This window comes from Apiospora hydei (genome assembly GCF_038363865.1).
Source record: "Apiospora hydei strain CBS 114990 chromosome Unknown utg000008l_segment0_segment0, whole genome shotgun sequence".
NCBI lineage: Eukaryota > Fungi > Ascomycota > Sordariomycetes > Amphisphaeriales > Apiosporaceae > Apiospora > Apiospora hydei.
In genome coordinates this window covers 3450767-3466535 of record NW_027117367.1, presented here as the reverse complement: position 1 = coordinate 3466535, position 15769 = coordinate 3450767, and the positions used below count along the sequence as shown (strand labels likewise).

At 55.7% G+C, this 15769-nt stretch overlaps 4 protein-coding genes across 4 annotated transcripts; 1 reads left to right on the top strand and 3 right to left on the bottom strand.

Moving 5' to 3' along the window:
• Nucleotides 1–723: 723 nt before the first annotated feature.
• Nucleotides 724–2907, top strand: PG997_011671 (uncharacterized protein; the record flags this gene model as incomplete). The annotated part of the gene is made up of 1 exon (XM_066815986.1): nucleotides 724–2907. One exon carries the CDS (start codon nucleotides 724–726, stop codon nucleotides 2905–2907), a length of 2184 nt encoding a protein of 727 aa, XP_066665276.1.
• Nucleotides 2908–4516: 1609 nt separating this feature from the next.
• Nucleotides 4517–6332, bottom strand: PG997_011670 (uncharacterized protein; the record flags this gene model as incomplete). The annotated part of the gene is made up of 2 exons (XM_066815985.1): nucleotides 4517–5751; nucleotides 5828–6332. The coding sequence occupies 2 exons, from the start codon at nucleotides 6330–6332 to the stop codon at nucleotides 4517–4519; spliced, it is 1740 nt and encodes a 579-aa protein (XP_066665275.1).
• A 4032-nt stretch (nucleotides 6333–10364) lies between these two features.
• PG997_011669 (uncharacterized protein) lies at nucleotides 10365–12682 on the bottom strand (the record flags this gene model as incomplete). Its single annotated transcript, XM_066815984.1, is given in 6 exon segments — nucleotides 10365–10427; nucleotides 10510–11007; nucleotides 11022–11790; nucleotides 11916–12136; nucleotides 12373–12599; nucleotides 12649–12682. The coding sequence occupies 6 exon segments, from the start codon at nucleotides 12680–12682 to the stop codon at nucleotides 10365–10367; spliced, it is 1812 nt and encodes a 603-aa protein (XP_066665274.1).
• A 921-nt stretch (nucleotides 12683–13603) lies between these two features.
• Nucleotides 13604–14557, bottom strand: PG997_011668 (uncharacterized protein; the record flags this gene model as incomplete). The annotated part of the gene is made up of 1 exon (XM_066815983.1): nucleotides 13604–14557. The coding sequence occupies one exon, from the start codon at nucleotides 14555–14557 to the stop codon at nucleotides 13604–13606; it is 954 nt and encodes a 317-aa protein (XP_066665273.1).
• Nucleotides 14558–15769: the final 1212 nt, after the last annotated feature.

Below are 15769 nucleotides of genomic sequence, written 5' to 3'. Positions count from 1 at the left end.
TATTTGGGGGCCCCACTCATCCGCAGAGAGAGAGGTTTGCAAAGGAACCCTCGCTTCAATCCTCAATTCGCTATCCCCTCTCACGACCCTGGATCTATTTTTGATCATGATCGGGAACCATATGGCGACCTGACCTGGTATTTGCACCTTGGACGTTGCACGTTGGACATGCAGCCAGCAGTGAATGGCGACATCCAATCAGAAGAGCATCACCGCCAAGGCCCCAATCTCACGTAAGCTGCAACCTCAACAGCTGCACCGCCTCTTACGTACAGCTTGCAACCGACAATTTGCTGCGAGTTGGATATCGTCAATCTGGCTGCGGGCTGGGCCACCACACGGCATGATCAGATGCACATCAGAGGGCAGTGGGCAAGGGACAGGCCGATCGATTTCCCTTTCTTGCATTGAGGCCCCCTCGCGCCTGTCCTGCTCGAGTTAGCCCTGCCAGCTCGGTGGATACGCGACCAGATGCCGCGCTTCGACCGCTGCCTGGCATTCGCCCGGGACAACTCACGATGTGGGGGCGGTGGGAATTGCGCCGGGCGCCCATGGATTCCGACCTGTCAACACTCTTTCATTGTCACGGCACTGCACCGGTTTTCGCCTCGCCTTCATTTCTCTGCGCCGCAATCCCTGGTTTCTCTTGACAACCCCCGTCAAAGGCCCCATATATCGCCATGGCCCCCATTCATCACGGCCTGCCCACCTCCGCCCAACAACATGGCATATAACGCCCTAAGCACCTCGATCCCGCCAAACCGAAGGCTGGACGCCCAGACTTCTTCATACTCTTCCGCCACCATGACGGGCACCAAAGGCACCCCGTCGAGCCTGTCGCAGACGCAAATGGCTGATGTCCCTTTGTCGGCAGCAGGAGATCCGCTTCGTCAGGACTCCAATGAGAAACATGGTCGGCCCGACGCCCCAACGCCCGCGCGAACCCAGTATCGCGTCTTTACGCATTTCCAATGGGAGATCCTCTCCATCCTCCTGAGCATCGGCATCATCGTCGCCATGTTTGTCCTCTTGGCCGAGTACAATGGCAAGATCGTGACCGATTGGCAGTTCCCAATCAACCTGAGCACGCTCCTGGCTCTGTTGGCCACCATCATGCGCGCCGTCCTGTTCGTCCCCATCACGTCCATCATCTCCCAGGCCAAGTGGAAGTTGTTCGGCACCGACAAGCCGCGCCCATTGCAGGATCTGCAAGACATCGACCAGGGCAGCCGGAGCTTGATTGGGGCCATCAACATCATGCCCCTGGCCGCGAGAGCCAGCATCCCGACCCTGATAGCGGTGATGCTGTCCATCGTATCGCTCGGCATCGGCCCCTTCGTCCAGCAGGCCATCGGCACGGAGCCGTGCGCCCAGGCCGTCGATGGCCAGGCCATGGTTCCTTACACGCACTTCGTCGAAAGCACGCGGGAGGTGTCACCACAGGCCGCCGGGAAACAACAAGAAATCGCGATCATGATGCGCAATGCTCTGGAGACCCTGCCGCAGGACCAGGGCAACGGCATACGCTTCCAGTGCTCGACGGGCAACTGCACGTTTGACAACGGAAGCCCGGCCTGGAGCCATCAGCGCCCCGGCAGCGGACCCAGGCGCAACGGCTCGTCCGTGTTCTCGACCATGGCCATGTGTCACAAATGCCTCGATGTGATCGATTTCGCACAGTTCAACCTGACCGAGCAACCTGGATCCGTCTCCGGCCGCTTGCCCAACGGGCTGCGCGTGCAGGTGGGCGGCAACGGGCCCTTACCTTATAAACCCGACCTGCTCAACGTCATGACGGGAGACCTCCGCTGGGCGGAAGACAAGATGGACCCGGAAACGAAACACCTCGCGAGCGTGGCGGTAGGCAACATCACGATGTTCACGACGAACATCGACGGAGACGATCAGGAGATGAGCAATACCGAACGCCTGAACAGCGTGGTCGCTTCGACCTGCATACTGTACGCCTGCGCCCGGACCTATGACGTCTCCATTGCCAACGGCGAGCTTTCCGAGGAATTGATAGATACCACGCCGGCGAGCAACGGGCCAAAGCAATTGGATATTCTGTACCCAGACGCGGATTTCGTCGTCAAGATGAGTCCCTGCTGGGTGGGCGATTTCGTCTACACGAGCAACGAAACCAACGCATCCGGCGGCGACATCTGGTTCTGCTCTCGCAACGGCGGCAGGGACCCACCAATCCCGGATGATGAGTGCGGCGGCATCCCCGACGTCGAGAAGTGCTACTATCGCCAGTCGGCGAAACATGCCGTCGGCATGGCGGGGGCCTTCACGGAAGTCTTCACCCTGAGTTGCGACGACAGGCGAGGCTTCTACTGCATGGACTCCAAAAACAAGCTGAGTGGAAACGGAGCCTGGGCCGAGGCGTTTTACGCCACCAACATCACGAGCCAAAAGATCGAGGACTTCTTCGCGTCCCTGGCCACGACTATCTCGAACCGCTACCGCATGACCTTTGGCGGCAGCAAGCCCAACTTCATCCGGTCGATGCAGGAGCCGCCGTACGGCCAGGTTCGGGGGCTGGTGCACCAGACGAACGCGTGCAATGTCGTGCGGCTCGAGTGGCTGGCCTTCCCGACCGCCGTCATGGCCCTCACGCTCGTCATCCTGCTGTGGACCATGACGGAGTCCTGGATGCGGCGCAAGGATCGGCCGGTCTGGAAAGACAGCATTCTTCCGTTCCTGCTATACAGCCACCGATTCAAGCGTGATGCGGGCGACGCGGGTAGTCCGACTGTCGTTCAGGAGAGCCATGATGCGTATGGAGGTACTTCACCATCGGCATCATCAGCACCGCCAACAAGTGATAACAGGACGCTTTGGAGGCTGGGGAGATGGAGGATATCGCGCGCGACATGCAGGTCCGGTTCGAATGGCCCCTGACCGGGAAGCGTAGGGACGCGGAGGTGGACTCGCTGCTGCAGCAGTAGCGTCGTCGTGGAGTAGAGATGTAAAATGTGGAAATTGCATGATAGAGCCTTTGGATTTTGTCATACCAGCGCCGCCTCTAGGACTGTGATTAGTTGGAATAGTATCACTGTATGAAACATAAGACTCAGATACCCCCAAACAAAGAAACATAGATCATGTTTTAGCATTCCCTTGTACCGTTTGAAAAGATGCATAAAGAAAAGGGGCATGTGCTCGGATCAACCCCGACTTGTATACACCGGTGTGGGGTGCCGAGAAGGGCAGTAGCGATAGGGGGACGCATGCTGTGTATTGGTGTAGGGGGCACGATGTTGCAGACGAGTGTCGCCCTGAAGACAAAGTCCCCAAGTTGGGAGAAGCCTTCTACCCTTATAGTAGTGAGCCGGGACAACTTTTGGCTGTAGTCTCTCCGGAGGATTGAATCCGGATAGGGGGCATGTGGGGTCAACCAAAGAACGTCGACATTCTGCGCCGCGAAGTGTCCGCTAGTCACGCATGATTTGGAGCTATTGCGGGACAGACCTGGAGACGTCAGCTTGTGTCCCCATGGCGAGCGGCGTGGCTATGGATGCTGGGGATCTTCGCCACGGTGAGCCGGAGGGCCGGAGAGACGGAAAGCCGGAGAGACGGAGAGAAGCTGACGCTCAACATGAAACTTTGGTTAAGGTGGTGGCCTCCGAACCGGTGGCTATTTTGGGGTTAGAAAGTGCACCTAGAGAGAAAAGAAAAAGGGGGGAGAAGGGATCTCGGGATGGTGGAGGTCGGGTTGTTGCTTGTTACACGACAGAGAGCCCTCGGCGACCTTAGTCTACTTGAGGCACCCCTTCCCCCACGACCATGCTGGCTCTAGGGTAAAGCTGTGAAATGTTTTCGATTCTCTCGCCCTTAGGAAATAACAATGAAGGGGTCATCAATCTACATCCGATGCTGTTCTATCTCTGCCTCCCGAGAGATTACGCGTCCCGGCGTATGGGCCAGGAGCTTCAACCTTCCCTGCCCATCCCAAGCAAGACATCCCGTCCCGTGAGATTGCGCCGTGGAACGAGAGCTCTTGAAATGGCCCTGATTCCCTGATTCGTCACTTCAAGTAAAACCTCTTCACGATCGGACGTCGGTAGTCGTTTGTAAAGGTAAATATATGGTTTCAGGGACGCGTGTGGCAAGTCTCAGACCCGCGCCTACAAAGGTAGCTAAGTCGCCCCAGAGACCGGGAAGCGACGGCGAAGAAGACTTCAGAACTTGGTACATTAGTTCTGTCTAAGTTGTACCACCAACAACCACTCAGAGGCTCCAACAAATGCAGTAATGTTACGACAACTTGATGTATCACACGATCGGATATCACACAACCAACGAGTATCTTGTTTTTGAATTTTTACTTCTTATTTGTCATATGTAGCGTTTCATCAAAAGGGCTCGAAAGCCTAAAGTAACCAGGGTATCTGAGCTCATATATACACGTAAACGTAAACAGCAATTCCTCCTCCGCCTCTAGAGTGACGGCACACATAACTCAAACATTATACACAACACCTCGCCCACATGAACCATTCTAAATCGTTTAGATGGTCTCGTTCATCCGCTCCTTCTTCTCGAGATCCGCCTGCACCGCATCCGGGTGCGGCGCGGCGGTGCTGATGCTGGACCAGCGGCCGTGGAAGAAGTCGGAGAGGCCCTTGGATGTGTTGCGGAGGTTCTCGGCGACGACCTCGCGCGTGGGCCGCTCGAACAGCTGGTCGATCTCCTCGAGCGTCTTGTTCTTGGTCTCGGGCATGAAGACGATCTGGTAGAACCAGCCGAGGACCGCAATACCACCGTAGAAGCCCAGCATGAGACCCTCGGGCCGCATGGCTTCCTGCATGGCGGAGAAGTTGTAGGTGACGATGAACGAGGCCAGGAACAGCAGCGCGTCCGATGTCGTCATGCCGTACGAGCGCAGGTAGGTCGGGTACACTTCCGAGGGGATGACCCAGGTCAGGCAGGCGTAGCAGCCGAAGAAGCCCATGTAGAGGATCAGACCGACCATGTACATGGCCGTGGTGCCCGACAGGCTGTGGATCTGGTGGCTCATGGCGATCAGGACAAGACCGATGAAGAAGCCGGGCAGCATCATGTTGGCCCAGAAGCGGCGACCGAACTTCTCCATGTAGAAGATGGCAGGCATGGTGCCGAGCAGCAGGGAACCACCACCGACGAGGGACATGTAGTTGGCCTTTTCGTCGTCGAAGCCGATCTGGCTCATGAGGACCGACATGTAGTACATGATGGCGTTGACACCGGTCAGCTGGCCGAGCAGGATCATGATGTTGGCGTAGATGAGGGCGCGGCGGGCGCGTGGGACGGTGAAGAAGTCGAGCCAGGGGAAGCGCTTGTTGGTGGCGCCCTCGGCGACGGACTGCTGCTCGTCGAGGACCGAGACCTTCATGACGAAGAACTCCTCGCGCGAGGCCTCGGTCTCGACGCCGCGGATGCGCTTCCAGACCTTGAAGGCCTCGAACGTCTTGCCCTTGTGCATGAGGAAACGGGGGGACTCGGGCAGGTACAGCATGCCGATGAGCATGATGGTCGAGAAGACGAGCGAGGAGCCGAGGATGTAGCGCCAGTTGCCGGGCACGTGCAGGAACATGGCGGCGACGGCGTAGCCAAGCACCTCTCCGAGGGCGATGTTGAACTGGTACAGCGAGACGAGGTTACCACGGACTTTGCGCTCGACGGTCTCGGCGACGTAGACGGGGACGGTACCGCCCTCCAGACCGACACCCAGACCGAGGATGACACGAGAGGCGACAATCATACCTGTTGACAGGGACACGGGTTAGCGACATGTTCAAGTAGAGAGAGAAAGCTTTCAGGGGGAATAATGTATGCTTACCGAAGTTCATGGAGCCAGCCTCGATAGCGGCACCGATGGTGTACAGGATACAGGAGATGATGATGGACCAACGACGGCCGAAGGTTTCGTTACAGGGACCCAAGATCAGGGCACCGCCGACGGCGCCGAGGGGCATGCCCGAGTTGACGAGACTGTTCTGGCGGGTGTCGAGGCCGAGGTCCTTGGGCAGGTACAGGTTGGCGCCCGAGATGAGGGACTGGTCAAGGCCGGAGAGCAGACCGCCCATGGAGGCGAAGGCGACGATGACCCAGGTGAAGTGGCGGGGGTCCTTGAACTGGAGGTCGAAGAAGCCGTTGCGGAGGCCGCCCTCGGCCGCGAGCTTCTGCTCCATCTCGTTGATCAGGGAGTCGACGACGGCGCCGCCGGCTTGGGCGACGGCCAGGGCATCTTTCTCGTTCAAGGCCGGGAGGCCCTCATGGGGGTACTCGACCTGGTCGGTCCGGGCCTTTCCCCTGAGCCGGGGGGCTTGTGTTACCTCGGCCATGTTGGAGTGTGTGTGTGTGTGAATGTGCTTGGACTGACGACGGTATGATCGAGAGGAACGAACACACACGGGACTGGGAGAGAAAGAGGGGAGGGAAGAAGGAGATGCCAGGGGAAGCTGAAGGCGGGCTTGGGAACCCTTTTGAGGCGTATTGGGAACTGGAGAGCAGTGCAGATCGCCAGAAACTTGGAGCGGCACTTGCCTTGTCCTTTTAATACCCTGGTGAACTGTATTTGCTCCCTTCCCCCAAAGCAGCCAGCCGCTCTCAACGTCTCATCGTGGTAGCTAGCAACAAGTCGTGAGTGACCGTCACGAGATTGTTCAAGACGCGACGCCGTCATGGTGGGGAACGTCGTCTACCTGCGTGTGCCCCCCGGGGAGAGTAAGACCGAAGTACCAGCGATTATTTCCACTGGGGCCCCAGCGGATCCCCTCCGACAGAGCAACCACTCTCCAGCTTTTGCCCTCAGCACATTTCCTGGAGTTTTGATGGATACCCGGGGGCTCTCTGGGGCACCCTCCGGCCATGCACCAGGAAGCCTAGAGCCTAGAGCCTAGAACTTGGCCCAAAGAGTCGACACATAACTGGGCCTGTCGTCGTATGGTTACCGTGGTGAGATATTTGCGGATGGACAGATTTTTCTTCCCCCAGCCCAAGCAAAAGTCGGATCTCGCCCATGACCAAGATGTCGTATCGGCGCATTGAACGAAACAAATCGACGATCCACTCCCTCTCAGCGACACCGGCTTTTCGGTCGGCTGGCTTTGTTGGCTTAGCTTTACCTTGTCTGCTTCTCTGCACTACCATAGCGGCCGTGTTCCCCCTAATCCAGTCAAGCAATAGCCAAGGACGGCATTGGTCGTCGCTAAGAGCTTCTTTTCGAGGCTAGCTAAGGATGTCGATTGTCTTGGCTGGCTCCCGGACGGAAGCTTTTTCAGGCCTTGGCTTGAACCTTGGACTGTTTGCCCTGTAGCGGGAAAATGTTTTGTAGGAAAAGGTCTGTAGTGCGCGGCCATTTTACCCAGGTTGGGGGTGATGGTCGCAGTGCAGGCCCCCTGTCCGTCCGCCCCTGTAACTTGTAAGCTGCTTGGCGTGTTGGTTGATGACTGAGCCGTACTGACTCGCCGGCGCGGGGGCTCCTTACCAGCGACGGCCCACAGCAAGCCCACGTTCTGGCCGAAAAGAGCCCGGTGCTAAGTCAGAAGACTCGATCCGCGACAGGCAGACCGGCTCGAGGGACGACGGTTTGAGCAGGCCGAGCGGTGACTTGATTGTTAGAGGACAGGTCATTCTCCATTCGCGATTCCGATTGATTGCCGCTCCTTCACCGCGTCGACCGTGTCTCATCTTGGCAGGTCCCAGGTTTCAAGGATGGGCAGGTGCTATTAGGTAATGACGGACACATTGTGTCTAACGATCATTCTAGCAAGTCCAAAGTCCAGGTCGGTGCGCGGAAATCTCAGATTGATATTGCATTGACTCCACCGCTCTGGTAATTTCTGGTTGATCGTGCAGATTGCCATTGAATGGCGATCTGTAGGTTCAGCATATACAGTGGGATTGGGATTGGTAGGACGACAGTTCTGGACAGGTGCCATCGCTGATCAATGTCGGTTCTAGCCCGACCAGACGCTTGGAAAGGAGTTTGGGGTATGTGAGGGGAGATTTTGGGGAATTGACCGAGTGTGCCCGACAGACATTGTGTGTGCGGAGACCCCGAGTTCTGCACTGTTCAGAGGGTGTTGGACGTTGCAGTGGACGATGAAAAACAGTGGGTGACGTATGGAGGGTGGAGTGCAGACAGCATGGCCATGCATGGAGAAGGGAGACTGAAAAAAAAAAAAGCGAATGTTCGTTTTCTAGCTTGGACGGTTAATGGAGTCGAGGCCCACTGAAGCACTGGTTTTCTAGCTGAAATTTGCCAGGCTGGCGCTAACAGTCCCTGTAGGGGAGGAACGCTAACTTCTCCAGGTCTAGTCCCCAGCTTTTCGTCTTCCCCCGGGGACGATTCTGCAAATTGGCCGTTCCTCTCCCCAGAAACATGCGACAACGTTCTGTCGTGGCATCTAGAACTCGGCAGGCATCATGTGCATACCACCTCAATTTTCATGCCGTCTCGTGCCGATACTTCGAGAACTTTTGTTTGCCTCGGATTTGACGGTTAAGTTGTTGCCCCTGGTTCTGCTGCCGTTGTTGCCGGGTCCCTTCGTCTGTTCTGATTTGACTTGCCGTCAACCCTACCTGAGGTTAGGACAGACACGCCAGTTACGCCTCCCGTCGCGTCAAGACAAGCGCCGAAAACAAAGATTTTCTAGCAGTAAAAGAGGCGCCTTGGCAGTCAGGATGGGATGTTGCTTATTCTTTTACTGTACAGAATCGTTGGTCCGTCTTTGCATTGCTCGCTGAAACATCCGTGATGGTCCAGAGATCAGCAGTTTTCGGAGACAATTTCCCCCTACCACAACCCCCTCCCTGCCCCCCTAGACCGTAGTAGCACCTTCTGCTTTCAATCCTTCTGCGGATATTGCAGCGATTCGCTGCTCAAATGCTGCAACCTTCACGCCCTGTATCTCGCATGAACCAGTTAGATCATGTGCCGGACTGCGGAATCACAGGGCTTCAGTGATGCAAATTTACGATACGGCTAACGACGGACGGCGCAGAACGGGATGAGACTAGTGTGCTGGCAAACGAACCGCGCCCTCTTTCTTGTTCCCTGCGCTATCATCGAACCGGCGCATACACTTATCCAGAAAGACGCGGCATGACGACATCTTTCACGTACTATTCTGGTAGCGTTGGGAAACTTACTATGGCGATATTGATTCACCAAATTGCCATGTCTTTCAACATTTAGTTACCTACCTCCAGCCGGGAAGTGCATGTTTTTCTCGCATGGTGTCTCGTCAACTCCTTGATGGATGGCTTGGGCCTCTTTGCTATCTCCGAGGTCTCAACCTGTAACCGTCTCCCAATCTTTCTTGATTTACCTTGAACCCCCGGCAGTGTACTCCGACATATGTGGAGTGTGCTGGCCCGCCAGCCCTGGTCACGACCTTTCAACCCTGGCCAGGGATGTATTTAGCCACAGATACACTGATAACCCGAACACGACCTACCGTCTTGAACTTCGTTATCTTCTCACCAAGCCATGCATAGCCATTATAAGAGCGTAAAGATACAGTCAAGTACAGTTTCGTATAGCTGTACACAGCTATACCGTCGAGTCGTAGATGCCTTCCCAGCAAAAAAAGAACGACAACCTTGGAGAGTCTACACCCCGTCTGGAGGTCCATTGGTGCTGTCGCCTCACTATGTCAAATCTGGTAGCGGGGGTCTGACACATACCCCACGATCAAGACCCATGGGGCTCAACCCCAGGTTCTCTGCAGCACCGAGCTTCTCCATCTTGGCCCACGAGGCAACCAAGTCCACGATCAACGTTGCATCTGACTCATCGGTCGGTAAGCTGCAAGGTACGCGTGGGGTTCACGACCATCGGATCGTGAAAGAAGACAGGCAACCTTAAGTTCACCCCGGCCCCCGCTCATCAGGGGGTGGCGGCTATCTGTCAGATCGGGACTGGGCCGAGACCCAGAGGACACATGCAAGATCTCACGATGTTACTAATGTTTAGATAAGCAGTCCAGGAATGGATTCAGGAGCTGGAAGGGTGCCAAGTGTGTAAGCCGGGTGCAGACCCTTGGAGTTTTGCAACCAGCCAACCAACCACATTCGCTCTGTCACTCTGCCAGTCTGTCACTCCCATGGTCCCCTAACCTAATTGACATTACTGGGGCTTCTACGTAACCTGTACACTCGGTGCATTAGTTAGCCAACCCTAGTTACGACAAGTGCTTTCCGAAGTAAAGAAGTAAAATCATGTAATATTTACGAACGTAGTTGAAGAACGCTCGGAATTTATGTAATTGCTCATGCTGGACTAGTCCGTGTGTACTCTATTTACAAGACCGGTTGTTTCCTCATCATCAGTATTTGCAAACCTTGGCATTGGTCAGCTCCTTATCGATTCACTTCGACTTGGTTGCCGACTTCTTCGCCACGTCCCGTCTGAGTTCCTCGACGTCCTCATACTGATCAAGATAATTAGTAACTCAGAACTCTCCATAGCACTGACCTCGACACAACTAAAGAGAAAGTTAACAATAGGCTTACCAAGTGCTTGAGCACCTCCCTCGCGCCTCCCCAGACCCTCCTCCCGCACCCCGGCACCCCCTGCGGATTCGTCACGAACAAACGGTACGAGCCCGGGTTAATCGGCCCGCGCGCGAGCCACGTATACACCTCCCGGTCTTCCCACCAAAGCCGCCAGTTCCGGAGCGAAAACAAATGGTCCAGGTTCTCGTACAGCCCCGTCCCTGCCGCGGCGTGCAGGAACCGGTTGAATGGGTTCCCCTGCACGAACCCGGGGAGCGTGGAATGGTCCTGGACCCATTGGCCGCGCCACCAGACGTGGTAGGCGTCGATCTGGGCGTTCATTTCAGGGATTGGGGGAGGGCGGCGGGGCAGCGGTAGCCCCGTGGCAGTAACGGTGCTGTTTCCTTTGGGTTGTTGAGGAGGTTCTTCTTGACGGTATCGGCGGCCCAGATCTGGGTCACGGCCATCGAAGCTAGTTCGCAGACGTTCCAGACGGCTTCCTGTGGCGCGAAGCAGCTGAGAAAGGCGACCGAGTCGGCCCATCGCGGAGGAAAGATCAAATGATAGAGCCGCGGCAAGTGCGGCAGTTCTTCTTCTTGATCCTCCCCTTTTTCCTCTTCTCTGGTCTTTTTCTCTTCAGCTAGCGACCCCGAAGTACGTAGGCGAGGCCCATGCGCTCCGTCCATCTCCAGCTCCGGCATAATATTGAAGTCAAAGTATTGATACCCCGTGCAGACGATCACCGCATCCACCTCGAGCACCGCCCCATCATCCAGCAAAACCTCCCTCTCGCCCACAAACCCCTTGAGCCCCTGCACCGGCGTGATCTGCCCCGTCTGCACGGCGAGGAACCAGTGCTCGTTCACGGCCGGGTGCCGGCGGGACATGCTCGGGAAGTCCGCGAGGCGCCACTCGTGCCGGACCTTGTGCTCCACGCGCCTCCGCCGCTGCGCGGGCGTCTCCTCGGGCCGCAGTGGGGGCTCCGTCCGCGTCGCGTCGCAGACCATCTTGTTCAGCATCGCCCTGTCGATCAGCGGGGCCACGAGGCGCGGGAGCCAGGCGTCCAGCAGGTACTTGAGGCACATGGTCGGCCAGCTGAGCTTGGTGTCGAGCGGGGTGCCGTCGGCCTCGTAGCGTGAGATCATCAGGCGGCCGCGGCGGTAGGCGTGGTAGACCTTGGTGGTCGGGGTGGTGCTAGTGTGGTCGTTGCTGCGGCTATTGCAGAGGGCTGTGGCTATGTCGCTTCCGGTGTTGCCCATGCCGACTACGAGCACTCGCTTGCCGATGAACTGTTCCGGACTTGATGGGTTGCACCAACAGCATTAGTGAGGTCCGTGGAATAAGGTAGGGGTAGGTAAGGGGGGCAGAGAGGAGCCAGAGAGGAGCCAGAGAGGGGCCAATAGAAGCAAGGGTGCGATATTTACCTTTTGTATGCCTGTCCGTGAATCAGGACGCCCTTGAACTTGTCCCGTCCCGGCAAGCGCGGCCAAGAAGGGATGGTCTCATTGCCGCTGCCAAAGACGACTTTGTGGAAAGGGAGGGTCCTATCCCCATCAGCATCGGTGACGTGTACGTCCCAGCCATCATCCGCCGAGTTGCGAAGCACCTTTCTGACCGTGGTCCCGAACCGCACGTGTTCCAGGAGCTTGAAGTGGGTTGCGTAGGGTGGAAGTACTCGCTCACTTGTGCGCCGGAGAGATATACCGGAGAGTCTTATTATTTTTCGGGGTCTCTTAGTAGGGATGATGAGGTATGGGCCAATGGCTACTTGGAACGGTTCCTCCGAACGTACCTCGAGGCAAGGGAAAGTCACTAAACCCTGACTGGTACGACATTAGCATGATCCCGGCTCGTGACAAGTAGAGTCGACGAGTCACTTACGACAAACTTGCTAATGTTACACACAGTACCGTCGACTACCGAGGTGAAGGCGGGGTTTCCGCTATAAGACCACAGGCCTCCGATGCGGTCACGCCTCTCGAAAGCAATAACATTGAAGCCTTCTTCTCGTAACGTTTTCAGGGCGGTCAGTCCAGCAGGTCCTAGAATACAGTAGGCAAACGTCAGTTTGAGTAACTTGATTTTCCTAGAATTTAGTTGGTCCCGCCCTGCGGCAGGATGGTTGGAACTTGGTGCTTTGGTTCAGGCTGCACCTACCCGTGCCAATGACAGCAATATTGACCTTGTCCATCTCAGTCCTTGAAATCGAAAACCCAGGCAAAAGAAGGTAGGTGAAGAGGTGCGGTATTATTGCAATGGGAATTGCATAGACGGCATTTAAATACTCAAAGTCCTAGAGCCCAACCCCAATGGAGTCAAGGGCTGGGTCGTATTATTGTCAATTAAAGTACCGTCTGACATATACTGACTTGATGCCTGTGATTGCTGTGATTGGTCCTTGCATAATAAGCCTGCAGGTACTTTTGGACTACATGCACTTAACTAGCGCTCAGAGCGTACCGGAGACCTCCCCGAGACGGCCGCGTGCGAATTGGCCATCCTTCAGCTTGCTTCTTGCTTCTTACAGAATAGGTCGTACAGAGTGCCAAGGAGCCGAGTATCATTTAGTGGGAGGCGACAATTCCGCCAACGGCGAGTTGGTCCTGCTCCCCTATCCAATCCAGTTAGTTGATAGGTCAATTAGCCAGCTATCACCTACTCAGCCACCATGTGGCAAGTAAGCAAATTGAATGCATCGTATGGCGGTTGCGTAATCATATTGTCTATTACTCGTAATGATGAGAACTGCATGTGAATGGAAAGACATCGTTCGTATCTCATCTCATATAGTCTAACCCTGCCACCTGATCGCCGACTTCATGAAAAAAGGGGTTTATTCCTACATGCTGTTCCAGCTTTCCACACATCTTCTTGCGAGAGCCTACTAAGCCATTCTCGCGCACATCGTGAAATCTTTCCTCGTTCGTTTCCCAGCCAGCCCTTTTCTTCTTCAATATTCTTCGAGATTCTTGGAGGTTCTTCAAGGATTTGATCGGCCGTTGCAGGGTATCATCTCGAACAGGAGGAGCCAGTGGTAGGTTCTAGGCGTCGATTTCCTCTTCCGTCTCCGGGGCGACGCGCTGCCTCTTGCCGTTGGTCGTATCCTTGTAATTCACCCGCTCGATCCGCACATTCTCCGCAGGTTGTAGCGCGACGAGAACGAAGCTGCCCGCTGCGGGGGCGGGGCAGGGCGAGGCGTTGCTGGGCGAGGAAGCGCAGAAGGAGCAAGAGGCAGCGACGGCTCGCGCTCCCAAAAGACCTCGCGGGACTCGGGGTCGTCGTGGCGGATGCGCACGAGGCGCTCGACGTGGGGGCCCAGGTGCGGGAACTCGTCCTTGATGAAGTGGCCCGACGTCGGCACGCCCTCGGCGCCACGGCCCGGGGGCAGCAGGACGTAGGCGGTGCCGGAGCTGCCCTCGGCGAGGGCCTGCGACAGGTTCGACCAGGCTTGGGGGTTGTCTCTGTAGATATCGCTAAAGTCATGCGACGTGTGTTTCTGGCACAGCGGCGCGTAGCCCTTGAGATATTGGCGCTTCTCTTTCAGCACCTCGTACAGGTAGCCGGTCTTGTGCATGCCGCCCGAGTGGAAGAGGGTGGTGTTGCGGTCCATTTCGATCACTTGCTTGCAATGCTCGACGGTCGGGGTGTGGACAGGGTTGATGATTCGACCGTTGATCGCGAATGGCCTGTCGGCAGGAAGGTACGCTGGAAAATTCAAGTGCTTGTGACGGTCGACGGGAGGAGTGTTGGAGGGGGAAGGAGCGACGGAAACGCTTTCCGACGGGGCAGGGGGCGACGCCGACATGGTTGGTGATGGCGATGGTGGTGTTTTTTCGGACTCTACGGACTTTTCGGATTTTTCGGATTCGGATTCGTGGACGGCGGGCCTGAATACACGGCGGAGGTAGCTGAGGATTTCCAACCACCTTTGGATGCATTTGGCGCAGAAGGACCGGATGGGCCCGACTGGTTTCGCCCCACGCTCGCCGACGACCCCGCCGTCGGCGACGCTGCTGGTGACTGTCGTGATCTCCCCTGTGCGGGCCTTCTCGTTTTGTGCATCCATTCGGGGGCTTGGGGTCTATTTCTTATATCCAATGGATCTGATAGATCTTCGCCGGTCTAAGGGGGCAAAGCTATCTTCCGTCTGATCGTCAGCAGCTCATGGTTCGTTATACTGGAGCAGCAGCGAGGAGGAGGAGGCCGGGTCGAATATCGTATCTCTTCAAGTGAAGCATCTCCAAAATCTAGAAATCCTGAAAGAGCAGACATGTTGAAATTCTTTGCACAAACTGGGGCTGATGGAAGGAAGTTCACATTTACTGGCTCATTGAAAACTTTTGCCCTCAAGATAGAAACTCGCTCATCTGCCACTTTCACCAGGTGCATTATTATGAACATCCCAGATCCGTCCATGGTGAGTTGCAATGTGTTAGTATCAACTGTGTCTGCATATATCAAACAGACAATCAACCAACAGGCCCTACAGCTGGGGTTAACATGGCGGTTCCTGAGCCGGTGGTCGATTTCCTTTATCATCAACTTATCTACTCTACTTAAATCAATTAGGGCACCGTTAATGTATTAAGCCCTTAGTTAATGTTCCTCGTGATATCTTGCTCAACCAGCCACACATTTATATGTAGCCCGTTTACGAAAATGCACAATCTTTCAAAATTTATTTAAGCGGGCGCAAAGAAAATAAGCACGCAACCATCCATGTTGTATTCACTTGAAAGCCTTACTTAGGCTCCAATACAGCCAAGTTACTATGTAGCCGCCAGCGGATGCTATTTCTGAGACCGTTGTTCACCTTCCCACTAGAAGGAGCTGCCATGCTATCTTGGTACCCAGAGCCCGATCGATACTTCCTGGATGACAGTATGAATCTAGATAACCATGAGCGTGGATGAATCTGCTTTTTGATGTAGTGTTATGCCACATGGCAATCTTGGTAATTACAACTAAACCAAACCCCCAACACCGTATAAGCACGTACCCAGCCAAAGGACCGGCTGTGGTGAGACGGACCACCGCCATGGTGCGGACGCCATACTAGTTCCCGCCATAGGGGATGACTCGGGTGAGGCTAGGTGTCGTCGAAAAAAAGGGGGAGGCTAAAAGTAGATTCCAGACGAAGTCCGATCCAAGAAGTCGCGCCTCATCCGAAACGCCTAGTCTCGCCCCCAAACCGTTATTGATCATAGGCCACCAAATACGATCCTGCGAGGTTGATCTCAAATCTTGAGCTTTGCCCTCTCCACATCATAGATCGAAC